This window comes from Procambarus clarkii, chromosome 48 (assembly GCF_040958095.1).
Source record: "Procambarus clarkii isolate CNS0578487 chromosome 48, FALCON_Pclarkii_2.0, whole genome shotgun sequence".
Lineage (NCBI taxonomy): Eukaryota > Metazoa > Arthropoda > Malacostraca > Decapoda > Cambaridae > Procambarus > Procambarus clarkii.
Genome location: NC_091197.1, coordinates 14,121,492 through 14,138,394, shown reverse-complemented (window position 1 = coordinate 14,138,394; position 16,903 = coordinate 14,121,492). Strand labels below are relative to the sequence as shown.

Here is a 16,903-nt window from a genome sequence, read left to right as displayed (position 1 = left end):
ATATTGAGACAAGATGTACAGGTTTGTACGTAGATGCATAAATGCTTGTTGAATCCTGGTCCAGAAATATTATAATTACAGTTTTTATTGGAAGAATCCAAAATCTTGTACAGTATTTTGGATTATATGCAACTTTTCATCCATGCTGGATAATTAGTTTTTCGGTCAAACGTCAAAGAAAAAGTAACGCCATTGACAGACGAGGAGACAGGAGCCTAATAATGAAAATCAACACTTTTAAAGAAAACAACAAATTATCAATAAGACATAACAATGTGACACATTTGGCACTTACCTTCATGTGTGGGGCAAAGTTGACCATGTCAAGTGATTCTTCCTTAAGGTCGCCATATGACTGACATTCGTGCCTTGCCGTTGACACGTGACAGCTTGACAAAGACACCCGCGTCTTGACACTAAACGCCTATCCACAAGGTGGGGCAACAGCTCCTAGTAACTCTTGTTAAGGTTCACAAGCTCTTGAGCCTTCTCTTTTGTTTTTATTCGTATGTGTGTATGTATGTGTGTGTGTGTGTGCTTTCAAAGTAGATTCAAAACGAGCAGGAGAATATGATAGTTGTTAAAAGGTAAAATGGAATGTAATGACCGTAATAACAATGAATCATAGACAATGAAGACAGTTTTAACAACAAACGCTATCACGTGTGAGAGATGAGAGCTAATGTACAATAATTTACAGGAGAGAATGATGCTTTCTGAAACAACAACTAGTTTATGGTTTCTCCGCTAGAATATGAAAATGCAAAATACATTTCTTATAAATGCATAAATACAGAATTATGAAAAACAGAAACTATATCTATAATCTACTTGAAGACATCCTGCTTTAGGAAGCTTGGAACACGGTAGAGCACGGACTCTCCGGAGGACTCTGTAAAGACACAAGAAAAATATTCCAAATTTAAAAATAATGCAAAAAATAGTATAATTTTTACAAATATACCATGTGCTTCAAAACAATTATGGGGGTTGTTCACAAAAAAAAGAACAAAAAAAATACTGAAGGGTGGTTTATTTTTCAGCTAAACTGGAGGTTTAATGAGCGAGTATTCAAAATGTGATGGTGGAGTTTCTAAGGTGGAGGCAAAATACAGTACTGGGTGAGGGATGGTGGCTGCCTCGCCTCCGGAGGCGTAGGCTACAAAACAGCTAAGTCTTTATTCACCAATCCAGCTGACAAAACCATGCTCGAATAATCTTTAAAAATTCCTCAAATTTTGTTTTGTGCTGGCTTGGAATAAATTGATTTATCTGACGTCTAAAAATGAATGAAAACAGTAAAAAACTACTTTTGTTATATTTCGACGTCAAATAAACCAAATTTGCCTGTGTAAGAACAACCAGCCAGAGGGCACAATACCCCAATTCAACGTTGATCCAACGCCACTCCTGGGGTACTGTACCCACTGGGGGGGGGGGGGGGGGAGATGATGGTCAGCTGAGAGGGCATTGTAAATAGTGCTATAGCTAAGGGGAACAATTTGTAATGGAAGTAACCACCTCTGACTGTCAACAAGGAGGGGGTGTAGTCATCTACAGGCAACACTATCACACACACACACATACACTACTACACCATCTGTTTCTTCTGCATTCTCCATTCTCTTCCTTCTGTATTAACATCGAATCAACGTTCAACATGTTGATCATAAGTTGACTTAATGTTGATAACGTTAATCCTGAATTTAACATCTGAATCAATGTTAAATAATGTTAATCATCTCTTAATTAAACGCTAGTCGAACATGTTCTACCGAGGAGTTTGCGACAAAGAAAAAAATGCATAATTTCTTAAGGACAGACCCCAACCGTCCAAGTGGTTGGCCACCATTCCTTCCCGCCGTCCCATCCCAGATCCTTATCCTGACTCCTTCCCAGTGCTATGTAGTCGTAATGGTTCGGTGCTTTCCCCCGGTTAGTTCACTTCCCTTCTTAAGAACAGCAGAGTAGATGTCCTAACACAAGAGAGGCCGGGAAGTCAGTAACAAGACTTCACTTGTCTCTAAAGACTTCACAAGAGTATAAACAAAGGAGCACAACTTTGTGACCTCAGCCTTCATCCCCTCAAACAGAAGGTTGCAATGCGCACTTATCACTTAAAATGAAAATAGTAGGCATCCATCAGTCTCAGGAGACTCTGGAGTTGCGCTCTGGTTGTCGGTCTGGAGTGGCCTCACCAGGGCGCAAAGCCAGGGTAGGTTGATTCGGAGGAGAAGCTGTTACCCATGCAGCAGTGAATATATAGTCAACTGAAGATGCATGGTAGATGAGGGATCGATAGATTGTTTCAAGCGTAGGTTAGATATACATGTGAAAGAATGTGGGGTGGATATAAATAGGAGCAGCTGCAGGGTCGTTAATTGTTAAGTATGATGCAAAATGGAAATAGAAAGTTAGACGGACGCAGAGGAAGAGGAGGAATAATTACAGTTTATTATGCTTCGAATTTTGAGAGAAAGAAATATTTTGTATTTGAAGGTGGCAGGATATGGTGTGTCACAGCACGAGGTCACGGACTTGATGGTCACGAGAGACAGGTCACAGCACGGGGTCACGGACTTGATGGTCACGAGAGACAGGTCACAACACTGAGGTCACGGATTTGATGGTCACGAGAGACAGGTCACAGCACGGGGTCACGGACATAACTAACATTAAACCTTCTATCATTTAATAATTAATAAAAATGGATTAAAGGCATTAGTATAAAACTGGATATAGCAACTTAGAGCAAACTTAAATTTATTACAATTTTCAATGAAGAGGAACATTCCCCTCAATTTCAATACGTATAAAACGTTCACTGAATACAAAGACTAATGTGAGTAACATTCAATCAATGCTTCAAAACTATTTACAATAAAATAAATGCTAGGAAAAGTGATATTACATATGCTTCTGCACTATATAGGCGACAAAGGTATTAATAGTTAATTCCAAGACAATAAGGACTAACCCAGCTATAAATGTGGGAACACTGAGGAATAAAACATGTGGCTTGGACTGTGGCAGGTATACCCACGAGGAGCGGAGAGCATATTCAAGCCTGGCATCAGTACACAACACATCCCAACTTGCAAACTTTACAGATATATAAACAAGCCAGATATAAATATATATAGTTATGATTTCAATTATATAGTTTGAAAGAGCAAGCTGGAATCCAAATATCATTAAATTACAGATAAAAAAATGAAGTTGGTGTTTAATAAAAAAAATTCAGAGTGAATTACTCACCATATTGTTTCCCATAGTATGAGACACGAAGCCTGTTGTGCTTTTTGAGGAACCCCCTCCCCCTAGGCCAAGTACTGACCTTTCCCCATGTTGCAGCCCACAACAGTTGTCTAACTCCTGGGAACCTATTTACTACTAGATGAACAGAGGCATCAGATGAAAGGAATCGTCCCTAGCCGTCTCTTTCCCACGAGAAGATCCTCAGTTATGAGCCAAAAACGAAAGACCACTTTACTACAGAACTCATTAATAGAAGGGGAAATGCCATAAATGCAATGGATATGGTCTTACAGTAATTAAATTCGAGAAAAGTCTTGTAACTATCTACGTTATTAATAATAAATAATCATTAAGTACCGATAAGAACAAGATAGGACTAGGCAAGATATCCCCTTGCATCCTGGAGGAATGTTTAGATAACCTAAGTGCCACATTAGCCACCACTCCCATCCTGGAGTACTTTTTACGTCTCGGATATGGCATTGTGCCAAAAGAATATAAATTTAAATAATCACCTTAAATTAGAATCCTGTGTAGCGAGTGAAATTACCACAACACTAAACGAAGTCATTAGAAACAAGGAATTGGAATGCCTAAAAAAAATAAGTTATTACCAAGTGTACTATCAACCTGTCCTCTTACAAATTAGGTCTGAATTTAGCCGTTTACACGTATGGCCGAAAACTGACGTAATTTGAAAATTATAAACAAATTGAAAATAAATTTGGGATTTTCTTTTTCCAAAACAGTAAGTTAAAGGTCCTCTGGTAGGTTAGGAGGGCTTGACTATTCTCTCAGGTCGGCAATCTTGCATATATCACAACGGTTGAACTTCTACCATGAAGCAGTACTGGTGAGGTCCCACCAAGACCTGTACTGGTGAGGTCCCACCAAGACCAGTACTGGTGAGGTCCCACCAACACCAGTACTGGTGAGGTCACGCCAAGACCAGTACTGGTGAGGTCACGCCAAGACCAGTACTGGTGAGGTCCCACCAAGACCAGTACTGGTGAGGTCCCACCAACACCAGTACTGGTGAGGTCACGCCAAGACCAGTACTGGTGAGGTCCCACCAAGACCAGTACTGGTGAGGTCCCACCAACACCAGTACTGGTGAGGTCCCACCAAGACCAGTACTGGTGAGGTCCCACCAAGACCAGTACTGGTGAGGTCCCACCAACACCAGTACTGGTGAGGTCACGCCAAGACCAGTACTGGTGAGGTCCCACCAAGACCAGTACTGGTGAGGTCCCACCAACACCAGTACTGGTGAGGTCCCACCAAGACCAGTACTGGTGAGGTCCCACCAAGACCAGTACTGGTGAGGTCCCACCAACACCAGTACTGGTGAGGTCACGCCAAGACCAGTACTGGTGAGGTCCCACCAAGACCAGTACTGGTGAGGTCCCACCAACACCAGTACTGGTGAGGTCACGCCAAGACCAGTACTGGTGAGGTCCCACCAAGACCAGTACTGGTGAGGTCCCACCAACACCAGTACTGGTGAGGTCCCGCCAAGACCAGTACTGGTGAGGTCCCACCAAGACCAGTACCGGTACCAGTAAGGGCCTTGATCTACGAATCACTAACCAGACTAACTTCGAGTGAATACATAACAATATTTCCAGATGCCAAAAATATAGGGAAAAGTAGATCATAAAAATTATTGTAAGACCCTTCAAATTAACTTACTAAACAAACCAAAAATTGGATGAAGGAATTTCCTCTAGATAATTATCATGTTATAGAAATATGAGAGAGTCAAAATAGGCCCCAATGATGAATTTTTTGTAAGTTATTAGATTATTAAAAGTAAATATGGCTAAATGTATCTCATTTACTCTCACCAAGGACATAAATACTTGAGGAAAAATATTATATACTACATTTAGCAAAATATGATAGCTTATAAATACATAAATGGTGAAATGCTGAGAAAAATATACCTATAGCACACGTCAGACTGTAATTGGAATGTGCAGCATGGTGGCCACACCGACAGAAACATAACATTAAAATGTAACAAGACCAAAGACAGTACAAAATGGATTCAATTGGTCACAAATATGAATTATGAGTAGAGGATAAAGGTACAAATGGATGAAAGAGTATATATATATATATATATATATATATATATATATATATATATATATATATATATATATATATATATATATACATATATATATATATATATATATATATATATATATATATATATATATATATATATATTATATAATGATTAAAATATATCAATAAACTGGATAAAGTTTAGATTCACGAATAGATTCTATCATTTACCTGGGTAAATAGTAGTTTTAAAACTGGGTTGTTGATTTATGGATCAAGTGACCGGATACCATAAAAGGCGTGGGATCGCTGGATTGTTTCAAGCGCAGGTTAGACATGTATGAAAGAGTTTAGGTTCATATAGATGAGATGCATCTCATGGGGAAATTGGCCTTCTGCAGTTTACTTTATTCATTTGTTCGTATGTACTGAGTATAGACAAATTGAAAGGGAAGATAAAGAGGAGGTACGGTAAAGAGATGAGAAAAAACAGGAAAGGCAGTTTATGAAGCCAGATGAAACCAGAATAAGAGAGAGAGAGAAAACAGTTGAAAATGATTGAACAAAAGAGCGTAGACAAGAGATAGTAATATTCCTTAATCCTCCGCAATGGAACATTTTAAAGATATTGATACAATTTACAGGGAAGACAGAACAGCATGAGCACACAGCACGACTACAATTAGTCCATCACACGCTAATACCGGTGTATTACCGGAATACCGGTATATACCTATACCGGTGTATACAAGAATACTACTTCACCTGTGAGTACTAGTATACCTGCTAGACCATTACACGTACCGTAGTACCCTCTACACCACCACATGAGTACACTAGTGTACCCGCTACACTACACCTATGCTCCCGGTGTTCTTCGGTGGGGTGAATCTAGTTTAGTGTAGTATGAGAGGTAACGCCAACAGGTTCCAATTCTCCCGAAGAAATAACTTGTTGTAAACGATACAAAAAGCCGCCGTTAACGAGGTTACCAGCGGGCATTACCACATGGACTGGGAGTGGCCAATACGTTAGTGAATGCCTCTTTAACTATCTGATGGGGTTAGCAGTGGCGTGAATTTCGTTCGTGTTTTAAGGGCATCACAATTAAACACCGTTGTTGCAATGATTGATTCCTTATTGTGTACGTGGCAGTCGCTTGTCTGGCATCCTGCACAAGCCACACCATAGCCTGCCAGGAAGCCACACCACATCCTGTCGAGGAGCCACACCATATCCTGCAGGAGCCATCTGTATCATGCAGGAGCCACACCATATCGTACAGGGGACACGTCAGATCTTACAGGAACCACACTACACCCTGCAGATGGGGTCCTGGGCGACTACACACAATACCGACGTCTTAATGCAAAGGCTTTAGTGAATCGTTCTTCACTCGCTCGCAGTTGTTGTTGAAGGATCCCCACACAATTGTTGGAGTGGGCTAGGAGTGTGGGGGTGTTGGTGTGGGGTGTGGGGGTGTCGGTGTGGGGTGTGGGGGTGTCGGTGTGGGGTTGTCGGTGTGGAGTGTGGGGTTGTCGGTGTGGGGTGTGGGGTGTGGGTTGTCGGTGTGGGGTGTGGGGTTGTCGGTGTGGGTCTGGCGGTGAAGAGGTTGGGTGAGTAGTGGGGTCTGGGTGGGGGTGTTGGGATGAGGGTTTTCTTATCTCACCTTACGGTTACCTCGCAGTTGGTTCCAAGGATCGACGTCCCCCGCGGCCCGGTCTCTGACCAGGTCGCCTGGTTGGTGGTCTGGTCAACCAGACTGTTGGACGCGGCTGCTCGTGGCCCAGCCCGGCCTCCTAAGGTTTCCCAATGTCAAGAAATTGTCGTACTAAAGTGCCCTTATCCTAACCTACCAGAGGACCCAAAACAGAAAACGGGACATTATGTCAATTTCGCGAGCCGTTACTATTTTCTAGTACAACAATTGTTGCCCTCAGGTAGAGTATACGTCTGTCCTATGAATGACAGCCTGGTTGATCAGGTATTCTTTGGAGGTGTGGGTGTGGGGATTGGGGGGGGGGGGGGTGTGGGAGGGGAAGAATGAGGAGGGAGTAACTGTTTAGGATGGTTCTATGGTTTTTAACTGTTACAACTGGCACTGTTAATGATTGTTACGACCGTGATGGAGTGACAGTTACAGGGACAAAGACTGGTGATAGAGTGACAGTTACAGGGACAAAGACTGGTGGTGGAGTAACAGTTACAGGGACAAAGACTGGTGATGGAGTGACAGTTACAGAGGACAAAGACCGGTGATGGAGTAACAGTTACAGGGGACAAAGACTGGTGATAGAGTGACAGTTACAGGGACAAAGACTGGTGATGGAGTGACAGTTACAGAGAACAAAGACCGGTGATGGAGTAACAGTTACAGGGGACAAAGACTGGTGATAGAGTGACAGTTACAGGGACAAAGACCGGTGATAGAGTGACAGTTACAGGGGACAAAGACTGGTGATGGAGTGACAGTTACAGGGACAAAGACTGGTGATAGAGTGACAGTTACAGAGGACAAAGACCGGTGATGGAGTAACAGTTACAGGGGACAAAGACTGGTGATAGAGTGACAGTTACAGAGGACAAAGACCGGTGATGGAGTGACAGTTACAGGGACAAAGACTGGTGATAGAGTGACAGTTACAGAGGACAAAGACCGGTGATGGAGTAACAGTTACAGAGGACAAAGACTGGTGATGGAGTGACAGTTACAGGGACAAAGACTGGTGATGGAGAGACAGTTATAGGGGACAAAGACCGGTGATGGAGTAACAGATACAGAGGACAAAGACTGGTGATGGAGTGACAGTTACAGAGGACAAAGACCGGTGATGGAGTAACAGTTACAGAGGACAAAGACTGGTGATGGAGTGACAGTTACAGGGACAAAGACTGGTGATGGAGAGACAGTTATAGGGGACAAAGACCGGTGATGGAGTAACAGATACAGGGGACAAAGACTGGTGATGGAGTGACAGTTACAGAGGACAAAGACCGGTGATGGAGTAACAGTTACAGGGACAAAGACTGGTGATGGAGTGACAGTTACAGGGGACAAAGACCGGTGATGGAGTAACAGTTACAGGGGACAAAGACTGGTGATGGAGAGACAGTTATAGGGGACAAAAACTGGTGATGGAGTAACAGTTACAGGGGACAAAGACTGGTGACGGGAGACAGTCACCAGGTAACCATAAGGGGTTGCCCATTACACAAGGGGAAGAACGACGATCGTAATACCTTTTAGGGAGCCCCTCTAACCATTCTCTGCAAGGAGACACAAAATGTTTTGTACACATTCGTTAAACAAAATATATTCATTCTACAATTTACATGTTTAGTGAAAATGCTTAAGATACTCCTAAATTATATTAGAATATTTGACTTATATATATTGACATCAAGATATTACTCTGGAAGTATTAAGGTAGACTTTTGGCTGTGGGAGTGATCATATCACGTGGGAGAGGCTTCCACACTTAGTAGTAAGTATACAGTACGTATACTATATACTAACAGTTATACTGGACTGTTAGTATAGTCTAACACTACTCAGACTATAAATTTCTCCATAATTAACAAATTTGGCATTTCGAACATTTAAAATTAAAACTGCCAGATTTTAATTTTGTCCTCACTTTACAACTGTATGAGACGAATGCTAATATTAATGCAAAGTAAAACATTCAGTATTATATCTATATCTATACCTTTAAAATTGAATGTCTGTCTGTCTGTCTGTCTGTCCAAAGTTAGAGGACACATGTTTGGGGCTAGCCTCACCCAAGTTTTCTAGATGAAATATGGGTGGTATGGGACTGTCATAGGCCGGTTGGGATCTGTCAAAGTGTCCCACCCCCAACATTAAATGGAATCAGCTCCAATTACGAATCCCAGCGACTCCTGCAAAGCCTAAATTTGGGATTTCATTCTCCAGTGTTTTCCAAAGGTTTTCAAGCTGATCATTATATCCCAACTTGCACACAGACAACGTAACTACAATGTTTTATAACTACGTTGTAACAAGAGAGACAACCCACACGACTGATAATACTGGACGTGACGACGTTACGGTCCGTCCTGGACCAGTAACGGACCGAAGTCACGTCACTTCCTCTATTTTCAGATGTGTGGTTTGGAAGTCTATTGTTCAGCCACGTTGTGACGTACTGTCTGCATACCTTGTAACGTTACAGTGACGTTCTCTGCATATGATGTTACAACGTTACTGTGACGTTATCTGCATACCTTGTAACATTACAGTGACGTTATCTGCATACGTTGTTACAACGTTACTGTGACGCTCTCTGCATACGTTGTTACAACGTTACTGTGACGTTATCTGCATACCTTGTAACGTTAGTGACGTTCTCTGCAACGTATGCAGAGACCGTCACCGTCTCTGTATCGTTCCCCCTGTAACGCTGTCACGAACTTAAATCTGTGACATTCTCTGCATATGTTGTTACAACGTTACTGTAACCTTTGCATAAGTTGTTGCAACGTTACTGTGACTGTGAAAACAACGTTCTTTTAATGTTGTGTGTTTTATTGTTTTGACAGAGAGAGAGAGAGAGAGAGAGAGAGAGAGAGAGAGAGAGAGAGAGAGAGAGAGAGAGAGAGAGAGAGAGAGAGAGAGAGAGAGAGAGAGAGAGAGAGAAGAGGAAAGGGAGGGAGGGAGAGGGAAGTAGAGAAGAGCACACATGTGTGGCCACTCACTTGGTCTTGGGAGACGACGGAGCTGCGGTTACTCCTGACGCCCAGGTCCATGCCGAATGGGTTGAGGTGGCGGGCCCCCAGCGGGGCTCTCTGGGGCTCCGGCTGCTGCCTACTGCTATAGTAGTCACAGTCGCGGGGCGAACCACCGCCTTCCGCAGACGAATCACTGTCGGAACACACACAAAAATATCATCTTGCTTTATGGAAAGCTTACAAACAAAAATCCAAGTTAGATATCTTGGACGAATATGAGATGCATAAAAACTATTTAAATTACAGTCTAAATTACAGACAGTCTACAGTCAGCACCAATAATGATATTCATGAATCTCTCTCTTTCCGGTAATCATCTTGAACTGCTGTACATAACCTGGAACCATACGAGAGAATTACTGTACTGTATTACTCTTAATAATATTAATAGCAATAATAATAATAATATAATGTATTATTATTATTAACATCTTGGAAATCAATGGCAAATACCACACAATATTATTCAATAAAATAATAGAATCTCAGCGCTATTACTAACAACTGTAGAACAACAGTGAAGGTCTAGCTGGCCGGTTGCAAAATAAACATTGACATGTGCCGAGTAACAAAAAAATAATTAATAATCATAATTAAAAAATAAACATGTAACAGTAGTTATTAATAATAATAATTCTAACAAATCATTATAATAAATAATAATAATATTGGGAGAAATAATGATAATTATAATAATAATAATAATTTCATTCGCCTGGGCTCTAGGAGACTCGAATCATACACCCGAGTGAGGCAGAGGCTCTACCCACTCAGCTATGAGTAGCCTTAATAAGGAAAGATTCCAGGAACAACTACTACTGCTGCTATGTTGGAATTTTCAACTTTCCCTGACTACTACTGAAGCCCAGAGGAATTAGTGATTCCACGCCTGAGTCATACCAATATACCAGGTGAATGAAATATTTATTATCACGGAAGTGTGGATGATAATTAATAATAATAATAATGTTGACCAGACCACACACTAGAAGGTGAAGGGACGACGACGTTTCGGTTCGTCCTGGACCATTCTCAAGTCGATTGATTCTCAAGACAATCGACTTGAGAATGGTCCAGGATGGACCGAAACGTCGTCGTCCCTTCACCTTCTAGTGTGTGGTCTGGTCAATATACTTTAGCCACGTTATTGTGACTCATAGCCTGCAATAATAATAATAATATCAGTAATAACAATTATATCCATAACACTTCAAAACAATAAGCAAGGAGCGGATCCCATGGGCTTAAGCCCGCAAGGTCGTCGACCTGAGAATTGGAGGCATGAGAGGTGTATAATAATTAGAAGCGCCTGTGTCTACAGTGTATCGATATGGCCTCTGTGTACGTATTTAAGTGTTAAAGAGGCTATTAGGTTTGGCTAGATTAGGCTATATTACAATATGTTGTTGGCTTATGGTATGTTAGCTTAGGCTCTGCTGTATATATATATAAATGGTTGAATATGTAGCCTGGCAGCTGACCTCAAAGGCTCAGTATAACTAGAATCTGATATACGTATGCCAGGTACTGTATTTTATGTCAATAACACTCATGACTTCAAAGGATTGAAGATACTACCTTCAGAGATTATTATGAAGATATTCTCTTCACAATGAAGAAATAATCTTCAGAGAATATAAAGATATTATCATTAGGGATTATTATTATCTTGACACCAGATTATGCAAGCAGATAAGATGACCTTCCAGAGTTCAAGTATACCCGAGAAAAAAAATCTTTCTTTCTCAGTGCTTCAAAGATACCTTAGTATGGAGGTTCTATCTGGGCAAGTGAGAAGGCTGGAGGAGTCCCGGCGAGAAACTGTGAAGGGACTCAAGTCGCCCAGGGAGATCCCACTTAGTTTTCTGGCAATAGCGATAGGCACGTCGGGCTCTGCAGCTGCAGGGTCGTCGATGGGGTGTGAGCCGCAGAAAGAGGTCTCCAGCAACATGCAAGACGGTGATGGAGACCTTCCACCTATTGACCCCGCATCTGACCCTAGCGACGACAGCCGGCTTCTGCGACCCGGTTGTGGGGGTAGCAGGAAGTCTGACCAGTTATCCGGAATGGGTGATCTCCGTTCCATCATTCCCGGCTCAGATGATAACGATGATAATCGATTGATGCAATCGTTTACTGGCGCCAGTAACCGTTCCAGATCGGAGTTCTCATATTCGTCCCCCTCTTTTTTTATTTCTTCAATTCTTTCTCTGACTGTGGTGAGATCTTCACTTGATGAGGGGCTAGTTGGTTTGTCACTGTCGGACGAATGGTCAGAGCTGTCGCCTTTGTCAGGCGTAGATGCCTCTGACAACGCCTGCCCATTGTCAGAATCTAGGTCTTGGAGAATTAGTGGTTCAGGAAGTGGTGGAGGTAACTTCTGTGTCAGTAGCCCTTCTATACTTGTTCTCTCTTCTTCCAGTCTTTGTTCTTCACTTTGTGGTTTGAACTGCTGCGCTTCTGTGCGTTCTTGAATGTCTTTCTGTCTCTGCTGTGCTTGGTGTCTTGGAGGAACTGTCTTGATCTGACGCACTGGTTTCAGGACTATATCTGGCATTTCGTCGAAATTAATCCAACTTTTAACGTGCTCTGGTTGAGGCTTGATTTCAACATCAACTTGTTTAGTAATGGTCTCGGGTGTCGTGATTGGGGACCGTGCAGGAGAACGAGCCTTAGGTGGAAGAGGCGGTGGTGTTTCTTCTGAACTTTGTAAGCTCCTTTCCCTATATTGCTTTCGTAGGGTCCTCGGACTCCGCAAGCCCTCTTGACAGAAGTCTTCCCAGGTCTTCGAACTCTGTCGTTTTGGACTTCGAGTTGGTAACACTTTCACTGGTCCCGTTTGTGGTATATTGATCATCATTTTATCAGATTCTCCTTCTGGTGTACTAACTATTGGCTTGTACTCTTCTAGACGTCCTGGTATTAAAGGTGTAGTGCTACGTGGTCTATCAATGGACTGAGTATGGTGCATTTTTGTAGCACGCTCCTTGACAGGAATCATGGGAGCTGCAAGTGGGCGCTCCATAGGGAGCGTGGTGGGTACATAGGGAAGTTCACCCTCTTCAAGAGAGTCTTGTGAAACGAGGCCCTTGTTCTCTACATCAGGAGACTCCAAGCTTTCTTCTGTGCCCTGTTGTTGACTTGCTTTTTTCTTAAGATACTCGATTTCTGACTCGCGTTCTGACTCTGATCGCGAGTCTGCGTCGACACTTAAATCCTGAGCAGGCGTCTCCAGAGTCAAATCAACTTCACTTGTGCGATCTTTCTGCTTAGGAGGTAAGATCGGCTTATCACCCTCAGGAGCCTCAATTTCATTTTCTTTAATTTCAACAGGGAGACTAGGAGATGGAGGAGGAAGAGGAGGAGGAGGAGGAGCTGGGGAAGAAGGCAGAATAGGTTTATCAAATACGTCGTCTTCTGTTATCTCTCGTGTCTCACTTACTTCATTCTCTTTGGATTCTTCTACTATGATTGTATCACTACTTGGTTTATTGTCTCCAATATTCATAATAGAAGAAAGTTCATTATAAGAACTGTCTCTAGAACTGATAATACCATCAGGTTTGGGTGTCTCGGGCTCTGCTTTCGTTGGAGCTGCTCTCAGCGGCTCTTTTATCGCCCTGTTTACTTCACTCTCTTGCCTTATCAATCCAAACGACGAGGACTGGTACTTTCCATCATCATTAAACGTGAATTCAACATTAGTGATTGCCTCACTAATTTTACTGTCCGTAGAGGTCGTGCGAGTGTCACTGCTGGGTTTGCCTTTGTCAGGTTCAGATTTCTTTTTGGTTTTCGGCCTGAAGATTGACAGGACACTTCTCCTGTCATGAGTGTCATCTTCAAGGTCTCTCTCTCGGCTTTTACTTCGGCTACGAGATCGACTTCTTGACCGGAACTCCTTCTTTGCAGAACGAATGAACTGACTAAACGGACTTCTACGACCACTGGAACCAGGCGAGTCTGGAGTGACAGGGCTCAAGACACTACTATCAGATTTACGAAATAAATTTGTAAATGAGCTTTTTCTTGACACCGACGGCGATGAGGAGCCACTCTCTACTTCGTCTCTGGTTCTTCGTCTTCTAGATGCTCTGGGTGAGGCAGATGGGGTGGTGGAGTAGGAGCGAGCACTGTGGTACTCCGGAGTTGTGGCAGTGACCGACGAAGCCACAGAGGGTGAGGGTGACGGTCGCGGAAGGTCTTTCAGATCTGGGACCTGAGGAACAGGAACTTTCTTGGGCATCCTCGGTGACCGCGGAGATGACTGAGAAGAAAGTGGCTGTCGATGTTGCTGCTGAGTCTGTCCTGGCTGTTGTGTTTGTTCAAGGTGTAAAGGAGATTTAGGTGGATGTGTTGATTGATGCTCTTTTGGAGGTTTGAGAATGGCAGTGATAATTGGTTCATGTTCCTTAGAAAGAATTTTTTTCGTTTCAGCGTTAGCCTCGATGTTTATTGGAGGTGGCTTTTTTTTGGGAGTAGTGGCCACCACCCTTGCTGAAGGCGGCGCTGATTTAACAGCAGAAACCTCAAGTTTTGTGAGAGGTGCTTCTGCTGTTGCTAATACCTCTTCTGGTTGGAGTCTTGGTAAGGTGGCCGGAGATGTACGGAATATATCAGGTGGCTTTGCTTCCATTGGAGATTTAACTCGTTCTAAGGATTCAATTGCAAAGTCCATCATTTTGACTGTATTAACAGGTGGATCTTCAAAATCAATACTAGGTTGTTGAATGGGGCGACTACCACAGAAAGAGGTCTCTAAGAGCATTCGGTGTGGAGAAGGAGAACGCCGTGTAGAGCCGATAGAGCCTAGAGAGGATAGTCTACTCGAGTGACCACTAGTGACGGGAAGGAGGCCGTCACTGATCACCGAGGAAGAGGAACCTTTACGGTTGAGCTCAGCAACACGCAAAACTTCCTCTCGTCTCTCAAGCTCAGCCAACTTGCACGCGCGTTCTCTTCTGCGTCTCTGTTGCTCTGCTTCTTCTGCATCCAGCTCTTCCGTGCTCGAGTGCAAGTCTGCAGCCATGTTTTCACAAAAATCAGATTTAGCATAACCCGAAAACAGTTCCTTTTCTGGTGTTGACTCTTTGGAGTCAGTCTCGTGAGGCGAGGAAGATGATGCTGCCGAAACACGAATCCTTGGCGACGAGGGCACACTAAGAGCAGCCGTCGCTATAGGCGTGACCGGCGTGGTCGCGCCTGATGTCTCTTCACCAATTTCAGGAAGCTGAGTGCGTTCCTCAGGGCTGGAGTCCGACGTAGTCTTGTCCATACTGAGATCCTCAAAGGAGGCGAGGGGCGCGGGGCCCATCCGCCGCTGCCGGGACGGGAAGCTTGACAGCCGCTGCCGCCCAGCGTCAGACAGACTACGTTTATCGGAGTCCATGCTGTCGGGCGGGGGGTGGCCGCGGCTGTCGGTGCTGCTGCTAGTGCAGCTGCTGAGGGTGATGGCGGTGGTTGTAGTGGCCATGGCGGAGGTGTGTGGGTGTGGGCTTGGGATGTGTCATGTGCAGGGGTGCAGGCGTCACGTCTTGGCAGCGGGCGGGCCGTCCCGCTTGTTTACAGCCTCACCTCCACCACTTCTGGCGCGCTCCCACCTGCGGAACAACCACACACGTTACTAAACATCACAATAAATGTACAACTACCTCATAACAAGCCGTCCTCACCTCATGCAAAAAATATCCAGTAAACTTCATATAGTACTTTAAAGTTAAGCGAAATTTTGTAAATTTCTATGTTAATATGATACTAAAAACTGTGTAAATCTTCGTAACCACCATAGCAGAAGATAACTTACCGGCCACATCCTGATTAAGGACACTATACATAACTATAGTTTCAGTGTCATCAATAACTGCCATAGCAGGGACATATTTTTAATACATTAATTACTTCTAGATAATATACACAAATCACTTTAAAAGGAGAACAAATATTAATTGGTAAGTATTAAGAGCAACAAAGTTGAACATTTAGCTGTTCTCAGGAGACAGTAAATAGCAGCGAGATAACAGAATGTTCATCAACGGTACATGAAGGAACTCTAGTTGTTATATATTGGTGATGTTATTATGTGATATTGATATGATGTTACTGTGTGATGGTGATGATACTGTGTGACTCTTAACGGTGTAGTCACGGTGACAACCACACCTTCATGACGAAGCAAAGCAAAAAATTGTTGAAGAGGAACGAGGGGCGGGACGATAGGTGACGAGGGGTCACGGGGAATATGGAGTGAAAAGTTTGGAAGAAGTGGACGGAGACCCGGGTGCACCCGGAAAAAAACCTTCTGTATATATAAATGGAAATGTCTATCTGTTCGAGATTGGAGAGGAGAAGTGAGAGATGAGAGGGGAAGAGGGGAGGGGGCGGAAAAGGGGGTTGAGGGAAAGAATGGGGGGGTGAAGGGAGATTAGAGATACTCCCGGACACCGCCGGATACCCGACCTAGTAATCTATACTCTCGTGAGCCATTACATGCACTTGGGAGATGCTGGAAGGTTGGCCTGAAGACGCTATACTCTTCGGGGAGTCCAGAAATGTCGATACACTTTTTTTTTATCCTTAAAATGTTTTATTTGTCGAGTTGTAAAATAGAATTGGAAAACTTGAGTCACAAGAGCGTATGCCACAAAGATGGGAATTCTGTGTTCTTCCGCGTGGAAATAATTACTAAATTAAGTGTGATAAAGCAGACACACAGAGAAAGGCTGGGAAGAGGAGAAGGAGGGGAGAAGGAAGAGGTGGAATGGAAGAGATGACGAGGAAAAGAAGTAAAAGGTAGAAGAAGGGAAAGGAGGAGAAGTTC

The 16,903-nt window shown here is 43.2% G+C and overlaps 1 protein-coding gene across 3 annotated transcripts in view; it reads right to left on the bottom strand.

The window, feature by feature from the left end:
* Positions 1-295: 295 nt before the first annotated feature.
* Positions 296-16,903, bottom strand: part of LOC123764798 (serine/arginine repetitive matrix protein 1) — a 64,279-nt gene continuing 47,671 nt past the window's right edge. For 2 of the 3 annotated variants that reach the window (XM_045752943.2, XM_045752945.2), the window contains exons 2-4: positions 11,850-15,686; positions 10,054-10,219; positions 296-892 (exon numbers count right to left, since the gene is read on the bottom strand). In XM_045752943.2, coding sequence (XP_045608899.1) covers positions 848-892; positions 10,054-10,219; positions 11,850-15,559 — 3,921 coding nt within the window. In that variant the 5' untranslated portion in view covers positions 15,560-15,686 and the 3' untranslated portion in view covers positions 296-847. Of the gene's footprint in view, positions 893-8,574; positions 8,602-10,053; positions 10,220-11,849; positions 15,687-16,903 lie in introns of all 3 variants that reach the window. The other variant, XM_045752946.2, reaches the window with a different exon arrangement.